General features: G+C 40.8%; 1 protein-coding gene across 2 annotated transcripts in view; it reads left to right on the top strand.

The window, feature by feature from the left end:
• The window catches only part of LOC139765870 (uncharacterized), a 62,460-nt gene extending 48,636 nt beyond the window's left edge, over positions 1-13,824 (top strand). For both annotated transcript variants that reach the window (XM_071693735.1, XM_071693734.1), the window contains one exon: positions 1,087-13,824. In XM_071693735.1, coding sequence (XP_071549836.1) covers positions 1,087-1,343 — 257 coding nt within the window. In that variant the 3' untranslated portion in view covers positions 1,344-13,824. The remainder of the gene's footprint in view (positions 1-1,086) is intronic.
• Positions 13,825-23,980: the final 10,156 nt, after the last annotated feature.

The raw sequence follows: 23,980 nt of genomic DNA, 5'->3' as shown, positions 1-23,980 counted from the left end.
CCACTCCTCAGGCACTTCACCATGATCCATATTTACACTGAATATCCTTACCAACCAATCAACAACACAGTCACCCCCTTTCTCAGTGAATTCAACTGCAATGCCATCTAAACCTGCCACCTTTACAGATTTCATCTTTGGAAGGCTTTCACTGCCTTTTCTCTCTTAACCAAACCATTCTCTTTGATCCTCTTATTTCGCACACCACCCCTACCGAAACACCCTGCATCTGCCACTCTCTCACCAAACGCACTGAACAAACCTTCAAAATACTCACTCCATCTCCTCACTTCATCACATCTGTTATATTTTAATAAATCAGAATAATGTGTTGCTTGAGTTTTTAGGTAGCAAGGACATGGAATTGCTACATGTGTTGAGAAGATTTTGTAAGAGGGAAGTGAGCTGTAAGAAAAGATCATTGAAATTATGAATACTGACAGGACATAAAAGCTTAAAAACTGTCTGATAGAGAGTATTCAAGAGTATGTGAACTGAATGAGGTATAAGAGAAAATTCAAGAATATGTGAACTGAATTAGGGATACTGTTGAAAGAAAATCATCATTGATTATATTTGGGGGTTTGAGACAAATTATATTTGGAGGACATTCTACATGGGCCATCTTGCTGCTTATTGTCTACATTAAACACCATAGCTTTAACCATTAATGGAACAAAAAAAAAATAAGCAGATAAGAACATGCATTAGGGTGAGACATGCATGGGATAGGACGAATTAATGCAGTGTGATATACCTGTGCTGTCAGTGGGCTGAACCAAGACCTATGAATCAGTCAGCAAAAATCATGGGGAGATATGTGGGACTTGACAGTTGATAGGGTGCTATGGTTTCAGTGTATTACATGATAGCTGGAGAGAGGATGTGAGTGAATGAGGCGGTTCATCATCTGTTCCAGGCACTGCTGACTAAGCATACCCTTTTCACCTCATAATCATGCTGTTCTTATTACCACACTTCTCTCTCTTAATACTATTGAATTATGTACTCAATCAGTTGTCTTCACGCCAACTGTTGTCTTCAAAATTGCATATGATAGTGATATAATTTTTTTTTATATTTCAGATGTAAGTCAAGGTGATGGTAGTGAGGGTACCTGGCCTGTGCCTAGGACGACTGTGGTGACAACTGCCACAGTTCCTTCTGTATCTTTGCCTCCTGTCTCCTCTGTTACTACCACCACTGCAGCTATCACTGCAGCTCCTCAGGTTCAACAAAATCCTGCTGTGGTCACAACTGCCACTTCGACTGCAGATGGAAACAATCAGGAAACCAGTATCTTTATTGAAGCTATGGAGGCCATTCTTAATTCACAAATGTAAGGTCTCCATGTTATTAATCTGATCCCAAACAAATATTGTTGAAGTATTCAGCATTGAATATGCATTATGGACTGAATTACTCAAGGATTTTTTCTTTGTTGTAGTCATAAGAATCATTAAGGCTGAAGTACATGATCACCATCACAAGCTGAGAGCTTTACCATTCAGCATATTGATTGTTGAATAGAAGACAATTAGGATTTTTATATAAAACTAAATTTTTATCATATACAACTCTAGGACCCCTTTTATGGGGCTCCTACAATTCTGAAGATGTATTCCAGGGAAATGGTGGATTCCATTGGAGGAAGATTGTTCTCCTCTCCATTCATTGAGGATGACATAGCCTTGCCAAAGTTGATATCTCACTCAAGGTTTAACCAGTAGTAGGAGTAGTGCACTGACACATACAGAGATATTTTCATATGTGATCATTACTTCCTGTATGAGCATGGTAGTATTAGAAACAGATGACTGAGTCTTACAGGAAAGAAAAGAAAAACTCCCTGCCCTCTTCCTGTGTAATAGTTTGAATATTCACCCTTATCCTCCCTCCCTTTATACAGTGGCATTATACATGCATTCTGCCAATCCTCAGGCACCTCACCATGATCAATACATACGTTGAAAATCATAGCTAACCATTTGACATCATTGTCCTCCCTTTTTTAAGAAATTCAGTTACAATACCATCCACTCCAGCCAGCTTGCCATATTTCATCTTACATAAGGCTATCACCATTTTTTTTCTTCTTTTTTCACTATTACCAATCAGTGATAAAGGTGCTGAAAACTAGTTACTGCAAGAGGATATTTCCAAGTGTCGATAGTGAAGGAAAAGGTTGTTAGTCAGAGCTGTGTATGTCAAGAAGAGGAAGACAATAGGTCAAACTGCAGATTGCAAAGACAGAATTAAGATGAGACATAGGCAGTATGAATGGTGGTTAGACCGTACCCTACCTAATAGGACTCACTACAGTCCAGCTCCCAGTACTGTTCACCATCCAGTGCGGCCTGACGGACAGGAGTAGCAGGCTATCCACTGTCCATGACACTCTTACTCTACATACCACCCTGACTCACACATCCTACATCTACCATGTCATCAAACACATTCAACAGTCCTACGAAATACTCACTCCATCTCCTCCTGACTTCATGGCTACATGCTACCACTTCCCCTTTTGCCTCCTTCCTCCTTCACTGATGTTCCCATTTGTTCTCTTGTTTTTTTTTTGCACATTATTAACCTTCCTAAATATTATCTTATTCTCTCTGAAGTTTACCGATACTCATTCACCCCAACTCTCATTTGCCCTCTTTTTCAACCCATGCCCTTTCCTCTTGACTTTCTGCCACTTTCTTTTATAGATTTATCCTTATTTGCACTCGTTTGCAAATACCTTTCTTTTCTTTCTCTCTAGCAACTTTACATCAATATCCCATCATTCACAACCCTTTCTCATCTGCCCACCTTCAACTTTTCACATGACACATGCATTTATTGCACATACTAGCATTGCTTCCCTAAATACCTCTCATTTCACATCCACTCCTATAGCTTCATTTACTCTCACCTCTTGTCATTCAGTAATCAGTCTCTCCTGGTATTTCTTTGCATGAGTCTCTTTTTCTAAGTTCACTACCCTCACCACTCTCTTCTCACTGATAACATTTCATCTTAAAACCTCTACAAATCTTCACCTTTGCCTCATCAGGGAAGTGAACAGGTATCCCACCAGCTGCCTTCTCAGCACATTCACGTCCAGTTTCCTCTCAATCAATTAATATGTAATCCAATAATACCTGCTGACCATCTTTTCTACTCACATACATATAGTTGTGTGTCCCTCTTTTTATACCAGGTATTCCGAGTCTCCAATCATTTTTCACCACACAACTCAACAAGATCTTCACTACATCCATTCACTTTACTGAATACTCCTTCCCCCCACATTTTACTCTTCACTGCCGAATTACTCAGCTTGGCATTTGAATTACCCATCACTAATACCTGGTCTCTTACATCAAAACTGCTCACACAATCACTCAGCTGCCTCGAAAACCCTTGCCTCTCATGATCTTTTCTTATGGTCAGGTGTACAGGCACTAATAGTCACCCATCTCTTGCCATCCACTTTTATTTTTACCTACATCTATGTAGAGTTCACTTCTTTACACTCTTTAACACACTCCCACAACATTTACTTTAGCAGTAGTCATTGCTACGCCTTCCTTAGCTCTTGCCCTCTCATCAACCTTTGACTTAAAGATATTTCTAAACCATTCTTCCCCTTTACTCTTTGAGCTGTGTACCATTGTGAACCAGAATATCCATGTTTCTTTCCTCAAATAATTTACCTGTCTCTCATTTCTTTTCATATTGGTTACATTCATGCATGTTTAGACACCCCAGCATGAGTCTTTGATGGGATGAGCACTCCCTGCTTGACTCCTGTTCCTTCTTTTAGTTGCCTTGTTTGACATGCAAAGAATACAGAGGGTAAAATTCTTTTTCCCTTACTTACTATGTAGGTACTGTGTCATGTAATTGTTTAAGCCCATAAAGAAATATTCAGATTTTCTAAATAGTGATGTCAAAGGCTTCTTTTAAAAGTAAGATAAACTTCTGTCTTTTAGAATCTTTACTGTCAATAATTTAGAAAATAAGACACTTTATTTATAGTTTGCAATTTCTCAGTTATTCATTACTTCATGTGAATGATTGGCATCAGCTTCTCTAGTTTGATAGTCAAGCAAACATTCAGATTCAGAAGTTTTTAGCAAACATTTGAACATTGCTGTTGGGCTTTCAGTACCATATGGTAGGTGGAGATTTTGTATTTCATCCTGCTTCAGATGCAAGAGATGGCACACATGATGTATATAAATTGAATATTTATTGCTGACTTGGACATACCAAATTTAGCTCTCTGCATGTCACATGACAGCACAACACCTCAACCTAATGCAAAGAATTTGCCCATGTTCCTTATATGATGAATTATATTTGTTGGTTGTCCTACCATGACGAATTTAATCAGATTTTGTGTTACTTTCTTTCAGTTTTGTAAGTGTAGGTTATACTGTAAAACAGATGTTGATATACTTTGGGAGAGGGATGGAAAGAAGTTGAGTGTAAATGTGTGAACAAAAGTATGGAAATTAGTGCAGCATGGGTATGAGAGAGGGTGCTTTAAGAATATTTCTGGATGAGGAGGATCTGGAGAAGGTGAAGTGCTTTAGATACTTTTGAGAGTGATGTGGCAACAGCTGGAACAATGGGGGCTGAAGTGAGTGGAAGGGTGGATGGGCTAAGGTCTTGGGTGTATTTAGAAGCATGTAGAAGTAGAGGTTAGTGTCTGTCTGGGCAAAGATGAGTATATTCAAAGGTATAGTTGTGATAAAAATGTTGTATGGATGTGAGTCTTGGGTCTTGAATTCAAATGAAAGGAGGGGGTGAACATGGAAATGAAATGTCTGAGGACAGTATTTGGTGTTAGGAAGGTTGTTTATGTAAGGAATGACATTGTAAGAGAGCGTTACGAATGTGAATGTACTGTGATTGAGAGTTGTCTAATGTGTACTGAAGTGGTTTGGAGATATGGAGAGGGTGAGTGAAGAAGATTGAACTAAGAGGATCTACATGTCAGAATTGGAGTGAGCAAGTGGAAGCATAAGACCAAGATGGAAGGATGGAGTAAAGGAGTCTTTGGAGTACTGGGACTCGAACTTTAGAAGGATGAGAGGCCTGTGAAGGATAAATTAGTATATAACAATGTGGTACTTAGAAGGTCGTATGTTGTCAGTGGCCAGAACCAGGGCACATTAGTTAGTCGAGCCTAGACTATAAATTAGTCTGTCGAGCCTAGATGTATATGGTAGTTGCAGGTTTGTACAAGACAGGTAGAGAGTGGATATATACAAATAAGGCCATTGTTTGTTTGTATCTGCTTCTGATACATATGTGTGAGTACAAAATATTTATTTATTATTTAGTTAACGTGATCGTTGTTTCCATGCGGCAGGAAACAGACAAAGAATGGCCCATCCTCTCACATACACACACACACACATACACACATATATATATTCTTTTCTTTCTTTCTTTCATACTACTTTCATACATTTCCCGCGATAGCGAGGTAGCGTTAAGAACAGAGGACTGGGCCTTTGAGGGAATATCCTCACCTAGCCCCATTCTCTGTTCCTTCTTTTGGAAAATTAAACAAAAAAAAAGGGGAGGATTTCCAGCCCCCCGCTCCCTTCCCTTTTAATCGCCTTCTACAACACGCAGGGAATACGTGGGAAGGATTCTTTCTCCCCTATCCCCGGTTGTTGTTCGCTGATGATACAGCACTGGTGGCTGATTCATATGAGAAACTGCAGAAGCCGGTGACTGAGTTTGGTAAAGTATGTGAAAGAAGAAAGTTAAGAGTAAATGTGAATAAGAGTAAGGTTATTAGGTACAGTAGGGTTGAGGGTCAAGTAAATTGGGAGGTAAGTTTGAATGGAGAAAAACTGGAGGAAGTGATGTGTTTTTGATATCTAGGAGTGGATTTGGCAGCAGATGGAACCATGGAAGCGGAAGTGAATCATAGGGTGGGGGAGGGGGCGAAAATTCTGGAAGCGTTGAAGAATGTGTAGAAGTCGAGAACATTATCTCGGGAAGCAAAAATGGGTATGTTTGAAGGAATAGTGGTTCCAACAATGTTGTATGGTTGCGAGGCATGGGCTATGGATAGAGTCGTGCGCAGAAGGGTGGATGTGCTGGAAATGAGATGTTTGAGGACAATATGTGGTGTGAGTTGGTTTGATCGAGTAAGTAATAATAGGGTAAGAGAGATGTGTGGTAATAAAAAGAGTGTGGTTGAAAGAGCAGAAGAGGGTGTTTTGAAATGGTTTGGTCACATGGAGAGAATGAGTGAGGAAAGACTGACCAAGAGGATATGTGTGTCAGAGGTGGAGGGAACGAGGAGAAGTGGGAGACCGAATTGGAGGTGGAAAGATGGAGTGAAAAAGATTTTAAGTGATCGGGACTGAACATGCAGGAGGGTGAAAGGCATGCAAGGAATAGAGTGAATTGGAACAATGTGGTATACCAGGGTTGACGTGCTGTCATTGGATTGAACCAGGGCATTAGCGAGGTAGTGCAAGGAAACAGACGAAAGAATGGCCCAACCCACCAACATACACATGTATATACATGCACGTCCACACACGCAAATATACATACATATACATCTCAATGTACACATATATATACACACACAAACATATACATATATACACATGTACATAATTCATACTGTCTGCCTTTATGCATTCCCATCGCCACCTCACCACACATGGAATAACAACCCCCTCCCCCCTCATGTGTGCGAGGTAGCACTAGGGAAAGACAACAAGGGCCCCGTTCGTTCACACTCAGTCTCTAGCTGTCATGTAATAATGTACGAAACCACAGCTCCCACAAAACTTTCCATGGTTTACCCCAGATATTTCACATGCCCTGGTTCAATCCATTGACAGCATGTTGACCCCAGTATACCACGTAGTTCCAATTCACTCGTATTTTTCCACCTCCAATTTGGTCTCCCACTTCTCCACGTTCCCTCCACCTCTGACACATATATCCTCTTTGTCAATGTTTCCTTACTCATTCTCTCCATGTGACCAAACCATTTCAAAACACCCTCTTCTGCCCTCTCAACCACACTCTTTTTATTACCACACATCTCTCTTACCCTATCATTACTTACTCGATCAAAACACCTCACACCACATATTGTCCTCAAACGTCTCATTTCCAGCACATCCACCCTCCTCCGCGAAACTCTATCTATAGCCCACGCCTTGCAACCATATAACATTGTTGGAACCACTATTCCTTCAAACATACCCATTTTTGCTTTCCAAGATAACTTTCTCGACTTCCACACATTCTTCAGTGCTCCCAGAACCTTCGCCCCTCCCCCACCCTATGATTCACTTCCGCTTCCATGGTTCCATCCGCTGCCAAATCCACTCCCAGATACCTAAAACGCTTCACTTCCTCCAGTTTTTCTCCATGCAAACTTACCTCCCAATTGACTTGTCCCTACTGTACCTAATAACCTTGCTCTTATTCACATTTACTCCAACTTGTATATCTTCTTAATAACCAGCTTCTCCCTCATGTCCAAAATATTTCAGCACATCCCCTTAAGCTTTCTCTTTGTACCTTTCGTACTAACACACCCCTATCTTACCCTCTCATTTCTTTTTGATCAGCCCCCTGACAATGAACATTGTTCTCATACATTTTATTTCCAGTACATCCACCCTTTTTCATACTTTTATATTTAGGGCCCAATCCTCTCATCCTTATGTAGGTTTTTTTTCTTTTTTTTTTTTTTGCCTCTGTCTCCCACGTTTGCGAGGTAGCGCAAGGAAACAGACAAAAGAAATGGCCCAACCCACCCCCATACACATGTATATACATACACGTCCACACACGCAAATATACATACCCATACATCTCAATGTACACATATATATACACACACAGAAACATACATATATACACATGCACACAATTCACATTTTCTGCCTTTATTCATTTTCATCGCCACCTCACCACACATGGAATAACATCCTCCTCCCCCCTCATGTGTGCGAGGTAGCGCTAGGAAAAGACAACAAAAGCCCCATTTGTTCACACTCAGTCTCTAGCTGTCATGCTATAATGCCCGAAACCACAGCTCCCTTTCCACATCCAGGCCCTACAGAACTTTCCACGGTTTACCCCAGACGCTTCACATGCCCTGATTCAATCCATCGACAGCACGTCGACCCCGGTATACCACATCGATCCAATTCGCTCTGTTCCTTGCCCGCCTTTCACTCCTGCATGTTCAGGCCCCGATCACTCAAAATCTTTTTCACTCCATCTTTCCACCTCCAATTTGGTCTCCCGCTTCTCCTCGTTCCCTCCACCTCCGACACATATATCCTCTTGGTCAATCTTTCCTCACTCATTCTTTCCATGTGCCCAAACCATTTCAAAACACCCTCTTCTGCTCTCTCAACCACGCCCTTTTTATTTCCACACATCTCTCTTACCCATGCATTACTTACTCGATCAAACCACCTCACACCACATATTGTCCTCAAACATCTCATTTCCAGCACATCCACCCTCCTGCGCACAACTCTATCCATAGCCCACACCTCGCAACCATACAACATTGTTGGAACCACTATTCCTTCAAACATTCCCATTTTTGCTTTCCGAGATAATGTTCTCGACTTCCACACATTCTTCAAGGCTCCCAGGATTTTCTCTCCCTCCCCCACCCTATGATTCACTTCCGCTTCCATGGTTCCATCCGCTGCCAGATCCACTCCCAAATATCTAAAACACTTTAATTCCTCCAGTTTTTCTCCATTCAAACTTACCTCCCAATTGACTTGACCCTCAACCCTATTGTACCTAATAACCTTGCTCTTATTCGCATTTACTCTTAACTTTCTTCTTTCACACACTTTACCAAACTCAGTCACCAGCTTCTGCAGTTTCCCACATGAATCAGCCATCAGCACTGTATCATCAGCGAACAACAACTGACTCACTTCCCAAGTTCTCTCATCCCCAACAGACTTCATACTTGCCCCTCTTTCCAAAACTCTTGCATTCACCTCCCTAACAACCCTATCCATAAACAAATTAAACAACCATGGAGACATCACACACCCCTGCCACAAACCTACATTCACTGAGAACCAATCACTTTCCTCTCTTCCTACACGTACACATGCCTTACATCCTCGATAAAAACTTTTCACTGCTTCTAACAACTTGCCTCCCACACCATATATTCTTAGTACCTTCCACAGAGCATCTCTATCAACTCATCATATGCCTTCCCTAGATCCATAAATGCTACATACAAATCCATTTACTTTTCTTAGTATTTCTCACATACATTCTTCAAAGCAAACACCTGATCCACACATCCTCTACCACTTCTGAAACCACACTGCTCTTCCCCAATCTGATGCTCTGTACATGCCTTCACCCTCTCAATCAATACCCTCCCATATAATTTACCAGGAATACTCAACAAACTTATACCTCTGTATAGGTACACCACTGATTTTCTGGCACTCTTTGTTCCAAAGCTTTGCCGGATTAACCATTTTGCCGAACCAACTATGGTCACGTAATAATAATTCAACACACCTCAAACCCTGTGAGTATGCATATCCCATGTGTCTAAAGTATACCATGGGCTGCTGTAAATTTGAATGAGATATTAAATGTTTGAGCACCCTAAGATAGTAAGTCTGTCCTTAGATTGTTTGAATCCTGTGGGGTCTTCTTCATCTTCTGTTGTTAGCGTTTTCCTTGGTGTGCATCAACAGAATAATTCAGTTTCATCTGCTTTATACACCTGCTCAGGACTGAGATGCTCGTCAGCTACGAGTTTCGCAAATTCATCCACCTATTCCGCAGCTCCTTTGTGGTTTGCAGACCGCTTTTCTCCTCACACTTTATTCATGGAAATTCCATGACATTTCTTGAATCTTATACCTTCACTATAGTCACACTCATGTTGTAATTTAAGTTCTTTATGGAACAAAATATCCTGGTCTATTGTCCTGCTACCTGATAAATCCACTCCATCACTAAAATGCTGTTGAAACCATTCCATCATCACTGGATCATGCTCAGTACTCTTATCATCTTTCATTGTTTTTCTAATCTTCATTTGCTTCTTGGAATCACTGTGTGCATAGAATTTCAATATTTTTTCCCTTTGCTTCTTTATATCATAAACAGTTGATGAACCAATACTGTAGATGTCACACAGCTAATGCACTGAAACTCCACGGTCCATTTTTTCCAGCATTTCTACTTTATCTTGGATCGATACGGACTGGTGTTTACGTTTGACACCACAACTGACACACATATGTCTTAGAAGCCATAGCTAGGGTTAAATTTAAGCAAAATAAGCTAAGAATCTCACAGATTTGTGGTATCACCACCAACAAGTGCAGTGTAAAGAATGTAAATAAGCATGCCCTACACACAATGCCATCTGTGGCTGCCCAGTAAACTAGTGTGGTGGCTGCGGTAATTTCAAGTTCCCTTACGAAATTTTGTCCTGACTAAAGGAGGTGCCAGACCATCAGTTGCTGGAAATTTGATGGTGTACCTGTAACACAGTCAGGACTACTTTACCATCAAACAAATCCGTCTTTTCCCTCACAGACAGTGTCCTTCCTTTCCACACTCCTCAACGTGCCCATTCTGATGCTCAGTGCATGCCACCACCCTCTCAATCACCACTTCCCCATACAGTTTACCAGGTTTTCTCAGCAAACTTATTCCTCTGTAATTTGTATTTTCCTACTTTACCACTTTTTTTTGTCATATTGAACTAGTGCTAGGAAGAAATAATGGCCTCATTTATTCACACCCAATCTCTAGCAGTCATGTATGATTCCCCCCAAACCAAAGCCTTCCATCCACAGGCAAATCCTAGGAACCAATCTGTGGTTTTATCTGACTTCATATTTCTTGGTTCATCTTATTGACTGCACCTCTCCCCTAGTCCAGTTTGCTCCATCCCATGCATGACACATTCTTTTGTATATTCAAGCCTTGAACACCTAAAGCAACTTTCTCTTCATCCTTCCATCTCATCCTTGGTCAGGGGTCAAACTTAGCTGTTTTCCTTGGGGGATATGAGGTATGAGTACCTGACAAATGGGGCATGGTGTTATCGTTGCCCATCAATTGCATAACATTATTTTATTTTGCCAGTGTCTATGAGAATTAGAATTCAGTACTCAGAAATGGCCCATATTTACCAACAACTCGAAAATACTGCTGAACACGAGCATCCCCCCAAAAAAATCAGTATTATTACCTGTCCCCAGTTTCCCCCTTCTTCATCTCAACATTTTCAACACATATACCGTCATATTCAACCTCTCGTCACTCATTCTCTCTATATGACAAAACCAGTTCAGCACATCCTCTTTAGGTCTCTCAAACATATTTTTCTCATTACCTCTCTCTTACTCTGACATTTCTTTTTTGGTAAACCATCCTCACAGCCTGTATTGTCCCAAAGCATTTGATTTCCATCACAATATCCTTACCTTACATTTGTGCTCCAGAATCCCTTTTACAAGGCTTCTGCATCTCTCAGGAAGCTCTATACTGCATACAGTTGTTTCTCTCACCTTAATATGGTATTTTCAGGAACAGTTGAACTGTGATTTGATTGGTTCACATCCACTCTTTGTTTATCATCAGCAATGCATCAAAACAGCAAAGCCTCCTACTCACAGCCATGCCTCACAGACTTTTTCCTAGTTTTCCTGATTATGTGGATTACTATATGTCCTGGTGCTGCCTGTCGACAGCACACAGCACTCAGTATGCCACATCAGCTCACTTTATTCTGTTATATCCATGTCTTTCAGCCTTCTGAATGTTCAGGCCTTGATACCTCAAAGCCTCCTGTACTCAGTCGTTTTATCTTGATTTCTGTACACCCTGTTCAGCTTTCTCAGTCAGTCTGGAGTTACAGTCACTTTTCTATCTTGCACTTTCATTTCTTACATTCTGAATCTGCCTTGCACTTTGTATCACTCTCAGGCTTTTTATTTATATATCACTCTTTTAGATAAGTAATTTTGAAGTTTTTGTGGATATACCATTTTAAATTGAAATTCCTCCTTTTGGAGAGATCAGCAATTTACTAAGTACCAAGTACTCATGTAACTTAATGGAATGTTTTGATTAACATTCCAAAATATTTGATCTGTAAACTATGCATTTTATTTATTATTATTTTATATGTCCATATATTTAGTCTGACAAACTTTGTATCACATTTGTCACCTTGTGCTCTCAAAGCAATCTTTTAATTACTACTGTACAATACAGATAGAACTTCAGTAGACATTCAACCATGATTTTCAGTATTCCTCACTAACATTATTTCACTGTTCATCTGCTTCATGATTATCATGCATTATATCTCTTCACAGTATCAGTTACTCCATCTATCTTTCATTCATCATTATTTCATTCCATCCCTGTCTAACTGACTGTTGTTTACAACTGTTCTTCCTCTTACTTACCATGGTCTCTGGATCTTTATCACTGCTGTTTTCATGTACAACCAGCTCAGTATGGTCTTATTACTTTTTCGACCACCATTGTCACTTCATTACCCTCATTTATATCATTTATTAACACTGTCTGAAAATGTATTGCCATATTTTAGAATACTTCACAGTGTGTAGAGTGTATTCTTAATTACTACATAACCAGTTCTTTTTACATGTAGTACCAATGATTATGTGTATTCATCTATATTTTTTCTTCCATGACATACTATACAAGGGGAGGATTGGAGGATCCAGATAAACTATACAGTATTGTATATAAGACTCATTTCATAAAACGTTTATTGTATTTAAGTAAAAGTGTCGAACATTCAGAATCATTGCCCATTTCTTTTGAACCAGTTAGGACTGTTAACAGAGAGGTCTTTTTCTTGCAGGCAGTGATTATGAATGAAGTACTTTAAGCACAGCCTTGACAGAAAACTAACTTGTAAATTATTTGATAATAAGGATATGAAGAACAAGCTATTTTATTCTATTGTATATTCAATGTTCTTACATTTGTGAATGAAAAGAAATAAATTATATATACTAGAACCCAGAAATTTGGTTTTGTTACAAAATGAAATGAAACCATATTTTTTAACCTGTTAGCATCTAAGACCATATGCTCCAATGAGGGCTAAAACACTATTTTAACTACAGAGTGAAGATTATTCATTACAAAGGATACACAGGCATTCGAACTGCAATAGACTATTTGGTTCTTTTGAAGCTGTTAACCTAATGGATGAAATCTGATGTACATGGCTTAGTGTAGTGGGAGTAGAAAAGCATTCAAATGAATTTAAGACAAATACTTGTAAACTTTTTTAGAAACTAAGAAGACAAATAATGTTATTTGTATATTTCAGGTATTGTATTTATCAAGTCATGGTAAACATATCCATGGTGTTTCAGTTATTGTTATTGGTATGTCATTCATGTTAAAGATTTTGTTGAAGAAAAAGTACTTTGCCTTCTTAAAAGTAAGCTGTTTGCCAATATTTCCAATTAGTGAAATCAGATAAGTTAGCCCAAATTAACTTTATAGACCAAGATTATCAAAGCTTTGGATGATTATGAATACTTTGATAAAATCACCTATTAACATTTTGTTTTCAAAGCTAAATATATTCAAGCCATCTAGATAGCTCTCATAGGATTTGTTTCTCAGTTGAGGGATCTCCTTGGTTGTTAGCCACTGTACTTTCTCTTATTGTCTTCATCTTCTTACATGAAGGGTAACTAAAACTGAATACATTATTCAAAGTGAGAACATCCAAGTTAGTATTAAAGAGGAATAATTTCCTGAACTTTTCATTTACTTGGTGTAGTACACTCCTTCAAGGTTTTACATTGCTTAGTGCTAAAAATATTACTAATTTATTACACCAACTTTATTCAAGCCTGATAAATAAGGAAGCTGAATAGATACTTGATAGAGCTGGTCAGTTGCCAAGTTTGTTTCTACATATGCCTATTTCCAGGTTCTATTAGAAAGACAAAGAAAGAACATTCATGTTGCTTTTAGTAATTATTGATCTTTTCCTTGCACAGATGTGAATTCTTATTAACATATTGGCCTTGCAATCGATTTATTGGTAATACATGTTTTTGTTCTACTGATACTGTAAATATTTTCAAAAGTAAGATAAATTCACTTTGCATGTTGATAATAATTTGATGTTTCCCACTTAGCCCACTTAGTCATGTAGTTTCACAATTCAGGCAGAAGGACCATTCAGTGGATCAGAATAAGATTCAGAACTGTTATGTGGGAGATACAGAGCCTGAACTTGATCGAATGTCATTTGTGTCCAGTTCTCAAGAGGTGGTTGGTGGACAGCTCGAAATTGTTGTTCACTGATGAATGCATTCTGAATGTATACTTTGATTTCTCCACTAAGTTTAGATTACAATCAGCACTCAACCGCATCAGAACTTGAAGAAATTCATCCAGGCTAGGATGTGGATTGCAAATATTATGTTACTGGACTTAACATACAGTGTTAGGTTGACTATAGCCCTAAACACTAACACTTGTAAGGATTATACTGATAAAGTGCAGCAAGGAAGTTATGAAAGGTGGGTACCAATGTTTCTATGCCTTTAAGGCTTGGTATGTATTAGGATCAGCCTTGAAATGTTTAGGTCTCAGGAATCTGTTCATGATGGAGAACTTCACCTCTTAAGGGTAATGAAGAAAATATTGTGAGACCTCAGTTTGATTTAATGTTGTGAGGCCTCAGTTTGATTTAATGCTTTTGGCTGAAATTGAGTAAGTGCCAGCGACTGAACAGACATTCCAGACTTACCTTTCCTTCAGTGAGAGCAAATGACTTGAGTAGTTGAGGAATAGGATGTATTTAGGGAAGCAGTAATAGCATGTGCAAGAGATGCATGTGGCATGAGAAAGGTGGGAGGTGGGCAGATTAGAATGGGTAATCAGTGGTGGAATGAGGTAAAGTTGTTAGTCAAAGAGAAAAGAGAGGCATTTGGAAGATAAAAGGTAGGAGTGCAAATGACTGGGAGTTGTATAAGAGAAAGCAGCAGGAGGTCAAGAAGAAGGTTTTAGGTTTGAAAAAGAAGGCGGTTGAGTTATGTTGAGAGAATATTATTAAACTTTAGGGAGAATAAAAAGATGTTTTGGAAGGAAGTAACATGCATAAGACAAGAGAACAGATGGGAACTTTGGTGAAGGGGGCAAGGGAGGAAGTGATAACAGGTAGTGATGAAGTGAGTATTTTGAAGGTTTGTTGAATGTGTTTGATGATAGAGTGGCATATGTAGGGTGTTTTGTTCGTGAGAGTCAGGGAGAGTGTTTTGGTAAAAAGAGAAGAGGTGGTGAAGCCTTGCGGAAGATGAAATCCAGCAAGGCGGCGGGTTTAGATGATATTGCAGTTAAATTTATTGAGAAAGGGGGTGACTTGTGTTGTTTTATGGTTGGGAAAGATATTCAGTGTATGTACGGATCATGGTGAAGTGCCTGAGGATTGACAGAATGCATGTATCATGCCATTGTCTAGAGGCAAAGGGGATAAAGGTGTGTTCAAACTTTAGAGGTATAAGTTTGTTGATTATTCCTAGAAAATTGTATGGGAGGGTATTGATTGAGAGGATGAAAGCACATACAGAGCTTCAGATTAAGGGGGAGTAGTGTGGTTTCAGAAGTGTTAGAGGATGCTTTGAAGAATGTATGTGAGAAATACATAGAAAAACAGATGGATTTGTATGTAGCATTTATGGATCTGGAGAAGGCATATGATAGGGTTGATAGAGATGCTTTGTTAAAGGTCTTAAGAGTATATGGTGTGTTATGTGAGCTACTAGAAGCAGAGAAGTTTTTATCATGGGTGTAAGGCATGTGTGCAAGTAGGAAGAGAGATCATGATTGGTTCCCAGTGAAGGTTGGTCTGTGGCAGGGGTTTGTGATGTCCTCATGAATGTTTAATTTGTTTATGGATTGGGTGGTTAGGGAGGTAAATGCAAGAGTTTTGGAGAGGATGGTGAGTTTGCAGTCTGTAGGGGATGAGAGGGGCCTGAGAAGTGAGGCAGTTATTGTTCTCCGATGATACACTACTGGTGGCTGATTTGAGTGAGAAACTGCAGAAGTTGGTGACTGAGGTTAGAAAAGTTTGTGAAAGGAGAAAGTTGATAGTAAATGTGAATAAGAGCAAGGTTATTTGATTCAGCAGCATTGAGGGAAAAGTTAGTTGGGATGTAAGTTTGAATGGAGAAAAACTGGAGGAAGTGAAGTGCTTTAGATACCTGGGAGTGGACTTCACAGCGAATGGAACCATAGAAGCCGAAGTGAGTCACACATACACAGACATATACACATGTACATATTCATGCTTGTCTTCATCCATTGCTGGTGCCACCCTACCCCACAGGAAACAGCATATCCACCCCCTGTATCAGTGAGGTAGCACCAAGAAAACAGACAAAAAATGCCACATTCATTCACACTAAGTCTCTTGCTGTCATGTGTAATGCACCAAAACCACAGCTCCCCTATCCACATCCAGGCCCTACAGACCTTTCCTTTACCCTGACCTTTAACTTGCCCTGGTTAAGTCCATTGACAGCATTTCAACCCTTGTATACGACATCATTCCAGTTCGCCCTATTCCTTGCACACCTCTCACCCTCCAGCATATTCAAGCCCTGATCACTCAAGATCTTTTTCACTCCATCCTTCCACCTCCAATTTGGTCTCCCATTTCTCCTCATTCCCCTACCTCTGACACATATATCCTCTTCATCAAATTTTCCTTACTCATTCTCCATATGGCCAAACCATTTCAACACACCCTTTTCTGCCCTCTCAACCACACTATTTTTATTACCACACATCTCTTTCTTCGTCAGTTTCCTGGCACTACATCACTGATGCGGGAAACAGTGACCAAGTATAAGAATGAAAGTGATTTTTTTTTTCTTTTCTTTGCTTTGTCGCTGTCTCCCGCGTTTGCGAGGTAGCACAAGGAAACAGACGAAAGAAATGGCCCAACCCACCCCCATACACATGTATATACATACGTCCACACACGCAAATATACATACCTACACAGCTTTCCATGGTTTACCCCAGATGCTTCACATGCCCTGATTCAATCCACTGATAGCACGTCAACCCCGGTATACCATATCGATCCAATTCACTCTACTCCTTGCCATCCTTTCACCCTCCTGAATGTTCAGGCCCCGATCACACAAAATCTTTTTCACTCCATCTTTCCACCTCCAATTTGGTCTCCCACTTCTCCTCGTTCCCTCCACCTCCGACACATATATCCTCTTGGTCAATCTTTCCTCACTCATTCTCTCCATGTGCCCAAACCATTTCAAAACACCCTCTTCTGCTCTCTCAACCACGTTCTTTTTATTTCCACACATCTCTCTTACCCTTACGTTACTTACTCGATCAAACCACCTCACACCACACATTGTCCTCAAACATCTCATTTCCAGCACATCCACCCTCCTTTGCACAACTCTATCTATAGCCCACGCCTCGCAACCATAGAACATTGTTGGAACAACTATTCCTTCAAACATACCCATTTTTGCTTTCCAAGATAACGTTCTCAACTTCCATACATTTTTCAATGTTCCCAGAACTTTCGCCCCCTCCCCTACCCTATGATTCACTTCTGCTTCCATGGTTCCATCTGCTGCCAAATCCACTCCCAGATATCTAAAACACTTTACTTCCTCCAGTTTTTCTTCATTCAAACTTATCTCCCAATTGGCTTGTCCCTCAACCCTACTGTACCTAATAACCTTGCTCTTATTCACATTTACTCTCAGCTTTCTTCTTTCACACACTTTACCAAACTCAGTCACCAGCTTCTGCAGTTTCTCACATGAATCAGCCACAAGTGCTGTATCATCAACGAACAACAACTGACTCACTTCCCAAGCTCTCTCATCCACAACAGACTGCATACTTGCCCCTCTCTTGAAAACTTTTGCATTGACCTCCCTAACAACCCCATCCATAAACAAATTAAACAACCTTGGAGACACCACACACCCCGCCACAAACGAACATTCATTGAGAACCAATCACTTTCCTCTCTTCCTACACGTACACATGCCTTACATCCTTGATAAAAACTTTTCACTGCTTCTAGCAACTTACCTCCCACACCATATATTCTTGATACCTTCCACAGAGCATCTCTATCAACTCTATCATATGCCTTCTCCTGATCCATAACTGCTACATACAAATCCATTTGCTTTTCTAAGTATTTCTCATACATTCTTCAAAGCAAACACCTGATCCACACATCCTCTACAACTTCTGAAATCACACTGCTCTTCCCCAATCTGATGCTCTATACATGCCTTCACCCTCTCAATCAATACCCTCCCATATAATTTCCCAGGAATACTCAACAAACTTATACCTCTGTAATTAGAGCACTCACTTTTATCCCCTTTGCCTTTGTACAATGACACTATGCAAGCATTCCGCCAATCCTCAGGCACCTCACCATGAGTCATACATAAATTGAATAACCTTAACAACAAGTCAGCAATACAGTCACCCCCCTTTTTTTTAATAAATTCCACTGCAATACCATCCAAACCCGCTGCCTTGCCGGCTTTCATCTTCTGCAAAGCTTTTACTACCTCTTCTCTGTTTACCAAATCTTTCTCCCCAACCCTCTCACTTTGCACACCACCTCAACCAAAACACCCTATATCTGCCACTATTATCCCTGGGGATAGGGGAGAAAGAATACTTCCCACGTATTCCCTGCGTGTCGTATAAGGCGATTAAAAGGGGAGGGAGAGGGGGACTGGAAATCCCCCCCTCTCGTTTTTAATTTTCCAAAAGAAGGGACAGAGAAGGGGGCCAAGTGAGGATTTCCTTCATAGGCTCAATCCTCTGTTCTTAGCTACCTCGCTAACGCAGGAATTGGCGAATAGTATGAAAAAAAAATATATATATTTTAGATATCTGGGAGTGGATCTGGCAGCGGATGGAACCATGGAAGCGAAAGTGAATCATAGGGTGGGGGAGGGGGCAAAAATTCTGGGAGCCTTGAAGAATGTGTGGAAGTCGAGAACATTATCTCGGAAAGCAAAGATGGGTATGTTTGACGGAATAGTGGTTCCAACAATGCTGTATGGTTGCGAGGCGTGGGCTATGGATAGGGTTGTGCGCAGGAGGGTGGATGTGCTGGAAATGAGATGTTTGAGGACAATATGTGGTGTGAGGTGGTTTGATCGAGTAAGTAATGTAAGGGTAAGAGTGATGTGTGGAAATAAAAAGAGTGGTTGAGAGAGCAGAAGAGGGTGTTTTGAAATGGTTTGGTCACATGGAGAGAATGAGTGAGGAAAGACTGACCAAGAGGATATATGTGTCAGAGATGGAGGGAACGAGGAGAAGTGGGAGACCAAATTGGAGGTGGAAAGATGGAGTGAAAAAGATTTTGAGTGATCAGGGCCTGAACATGCACGAGGGTGAAAGGCATGCAAGGAATAGAGTGAATTGGAACGATGTGGTATACCGGGGTTGACGTGCTGTCAGTGGATTGAATCAGGGCATGTGAAGCGTCTGGGGTAAACCATGGAAAGTTGTGTGGGGCCTGGATGTGGAAAGGGAGCTGTGGTTTCGGTGCATTATTACATGACAGCCAGAGACTGAGTGTGAACGAATGGGGCCTTTGTTGTCTTTTCCTAGCGCTACCCTGCACACATTTTTTTTTTTTTTTTTTTTTTGCTTGCTGTCTCCCGCGTTTGCGAGGTAGCGCTAGGAAACAGACGAAAGAAATGGCCCAACCCACCCCCATACACATGTATATACATACGTCTACACACGCAAATATACATACCTACACAGCTTTCCATGGTTTACCCCAGTCGCTTCACATGCCTTGATTCAATCCACTGACAGCACGTCAACCCCGGTATACCACATCGCTCCAATTCACTCTATTCCTTGCCCTCCTTTCACCCTCCTGCATGTTCAGGCCCCGATCACACAAAATCTTTTTCACTCCATCTTTCCACCTCCAATTTTGTCTCCCTCTTCTCCTCGTTCCCTCCACCTCCGACACATATATTCTCTTGGTCAATCTTTCCTCACTCATTCTCTACATGTGCCCGAACCATTTCAAAACACCCTCTTCTGCTCTCTCAACCACGCTCTTTTTATTTCCACACATTTCTCTTACCCTTACGTTACTTACTCGATCAAACCACCTCACACCATACATTGTCCTCAAACATCTCATTTCCAGCACATCCATCCTCCTGCGCACAACTCTATCCATAGCCCACGCCTCGCAACCATACAACATTGTTGGAACCACTATTCCTTCAAACATACCCATTTTTGCTTTCCGAGATAATGTTCTCGACTTCCACACATTCTTCAAGGCTCCCAGAATTTTCGCCCCCTCCCCCACCCTATGATCCACTTCCGCTTCCATGGTTCCATCCGCTGCCAGATCCACTCCCAGATATCTAAAACACTTCACTTCCTCCAGTTTTTCTCCATTCAAACTCACCTCCCAATTGACTTGACCCTCAACCCTACTGTACCTAATAACCTTGCTCTTATTCACATTTACTCTTAACTTTCTTCTTTCACACACTTTACCAAACTCAGTCACCAGCTTCTGCAGTTTCTCACATGAATCAGCCATCAGCGCTGTATCATCAGCGAACAACAACTGACTCACTTCCCAAGCTCTCTCATCCCCAACAGACTTCATACTTGCCCCTCTTTCCAAAACTCTTGCATTCACCTCCCTAACAACCCCATCCATAAACAAATTAAACAACCATGGAGACATCACACACCCCTGCCGCAAACCTACATTCACCTACATATATATATATATATATATATATATATATATATATATATGTATTATATTTATATATTTATATATATTGCTCCATAGCGAACCAATTATGATTTCTCACAGCTCAGTTAGTTGCCCTAATTGATGCCCTTGTTTTGCACTTGCCTGACACCCTGCTTGTTGTAGTAGGTGACTAAAAGGGGTGGGAGTGGGGAGCTGAAATCCTCTTCTCCCATTTTTTATTTTTTATATTCTATTTTCCAAAAGAAAGAACAGAGAAGGGGGCCAAGTGAGGGTGTTACCTGTAAGGCTCAGTTCTTTGTTCTTACTGCTACCTTGCTAATGTGGGAAATGCCGAATGTGTATGATATCTACATATTTATTTATTTATGTATTATACTTTGTAGCTGTTTCTCGCGTTAGCGAGGTAGCGCAAGGAAACAGAAGAGAGAATAGTCCAACCCACCCACATACACATGTATATACATACATGTCCACACACGCACATATACATACCTATACATTTCACCGTATATACATATACATATATACACATGTACATAATTCATAATGCTGCCCTTATTCATTCCTGTCGACACCCCACCACACATGTAATGACAACGCCCTCCCCCCACATGTGCAAGAGGTAGCACCATGAAGAGACAACAAATGCCACATTCGCTCACACAGTCTCTAGCTGTTATGTATAATGCACCGAAACCACAGCTCCCTTTCCACATCCAGGCCCCACAAAACTTTCCATGGTTTACTCCAGACTCTTCACATGCTCTGGTTCCATCCATTGAAAGCGTGTCGACCCCGGTATAGCACATTCTTCCAATTCACTCTATTCCTTGCACGCCTTTCACCCACCCGCATGTTCAGGCTCCGATCGTTCAAAATCTTTTTGATTCCATCTTTCCAACTTCAATTTGGTCTTCCACTTTTCCTCATTCCCTCCACCTCTGACACATATATCCTCTTTGTCAATCTTTCCTCACTCATTCTCTCCATGTGACCAAACCATTTCAAAACACCCTCTTCTGCTTTCTCAACCACACTCTTTTTATTGCCACACATCTCTCTTACCCTTTTATTACTTACTCGATCTAACCACCTCACACCACATATTGTCCTCAAACATCTCATTTCCAACACATCCACCCTCCTCCACGCAACTCTATCTATAGCCCACGCCTCGCAACCATATATCATTGTTGGAACCACTATTCCTTCAAACGTAACCATTTTTGCTGTCCGAGATAATGTTCTCTCGACACATTTTTCAATGCTCCCAGAACTTTCGCCCCCCCTCCCCCACCCAGTGATTCACTTCCTCTTCCATGGTTCCATCCGCTGCCAAATCCACTCTCAGTCATCTAAAACACTTCACTTACTCCAGTTTTTCTCCATTGAACCTTACCTCCCAATTGACTTGTCCCTCAACCCTACTGTACCTAATAACCTTGCTCTTATTCACATTTACTCTCAGCTTTCTTCTTTCACACACTTTACCAAACTCAGTCACCAGCTTCTGCAGTTTCTCAGTTTCATCAGCCACCAGCACTGTATCATCAGCGAACAATAACTGACTCACTTCCCAAGCTCTCTCATCCACAACAGACTGCATACTTGCCCCTCTCTCCCAAACTCTTGCCTTCACCTCCCTAACAACCCCATCCATAAACAAATTAAACAACCATGGAGACATCACACACCCCTGCTGCAAACCGACATTCACTGAGAACCAATCAGTTTCTTCTCTTCCCACTCGCACACATGCCTTACATCCTTGATAAACACTTTTCACTGCTTCTAACAACTTGCCTCCCACACCATATATTTAAATACCTTCCACAGAGCATCTCTATCAGCTCTTATCAAATGCCTTCTCCAGATCCATAAATGTTACATACAAATCCATTTGCTTTTTTAAGTATTTTTCACACAGATTCTTCAAAGCAAACACTTGATCCACACATCCTCTACCACTTCTGAAACTACATTGCTCTTCCCCAATCTGATGCTCTGTACATGCTTTCATCCTCTCAATCAATACTCTCCCATAAAATTTCCCAGGTATACTCAACAAACTTATACTAATGTTATTTGAACTCTTACCTTCATCCCCTTTGCCTTTGTATAATGGCACTATGCATGCATTCCGCCAATCCCCGCGTGTTGTAGAAAGTGACTGAAAGGGACGGGAGCGGGGGGCTAGATACCCTCCCCCCTTGTATTTTAAGTTTCTAAAAGGTGAAACAGGAGTCATGGAGATAGTGCTCACTCTTCTCGAAGACTCAGATTGGGGTGTCTAATTGTTTGTGGATGTAATCAAGAGGAAAAAAAGGAGAGATAGGTAGTATGTTTGAGGAAAGGGACTTGGATGTTTTGGCTCTGAGTCAAACGAAACCCAAAGGGTAAAGGGGAAGAGTGGTTTGGGAATGTCTTGGGAGTAAAGTCAGGGTTTGGTGAGAGGACAAGAGATAAGGAAGGAGTAGCACTACTCCTGAAGCAGGAGTTGTGGGAGTATGTGATAGAGTGTAAGAAAGTAAACTCTAGATAGGGTAAAACTGAAAGTTGATGGAAAGAGATGGGTGATTATTGGTGCCTATGCACCTGGTCATAAGAAAGATCATGAGAGGCAAGTGATTTGGGAGCAGCTGAGTGAGTGTGTTAGCGGCTTTGATGCACGAGACGGGGTTATAGTGATCGGTGATTTAAATGCAAAGGTTAACAATGTGGCAGTTGAGGGTATAATTGGTGTACATGGGGTGTTTAGTGTTATAAATGGAAATGGTGAAGAGCTTGTGGATTTGTGTGCTGAAAATGGACTGGTGATTGGGAATACCTGGTTTAAAAAGACATATATACATAAGTATACGTCTTTTAGTAGGAGAGATGGCCAGAGAGCGTTACTGGACTACATGTTAATTGATAGGCACGTGAAAGAGAGACTTTTGGATGTTAATGTGCTGAGAGGGCAACTTGAGGGATGTCTGATCATTATCACTTGTAGGCGAAGATGAAGATTTGTAGAGGTTTTCAGCAAAGAAGAGAGAATGTTGGGGTAAAGAGTGTGGTGAGAGTAAGTGAGCTTGGAAAGGAGACTTGTGTGAGGAAGTACCATGA

Source organism: Panulirus ornatus, chromosome 56, assembly GCF_036320965.1.
Source record: "Panulirus ornatus isolate Po-2019 chromosome 56, ASM3632096v1, whole genome shotgun sequence".
Classification (NCBI taxonomy): domain Eukaryota; kingdom Metazoa; phylum Arthropoda; class Malacostraca; order Decapoda; family Palinuridae; genus Panulirus; species Panulirus ornatus.
The sequence above is the reverse complement of the archived record's forward strand: the minus strand, read 5'-3'. Positions and strand labels throughout refer to the sequence as shown.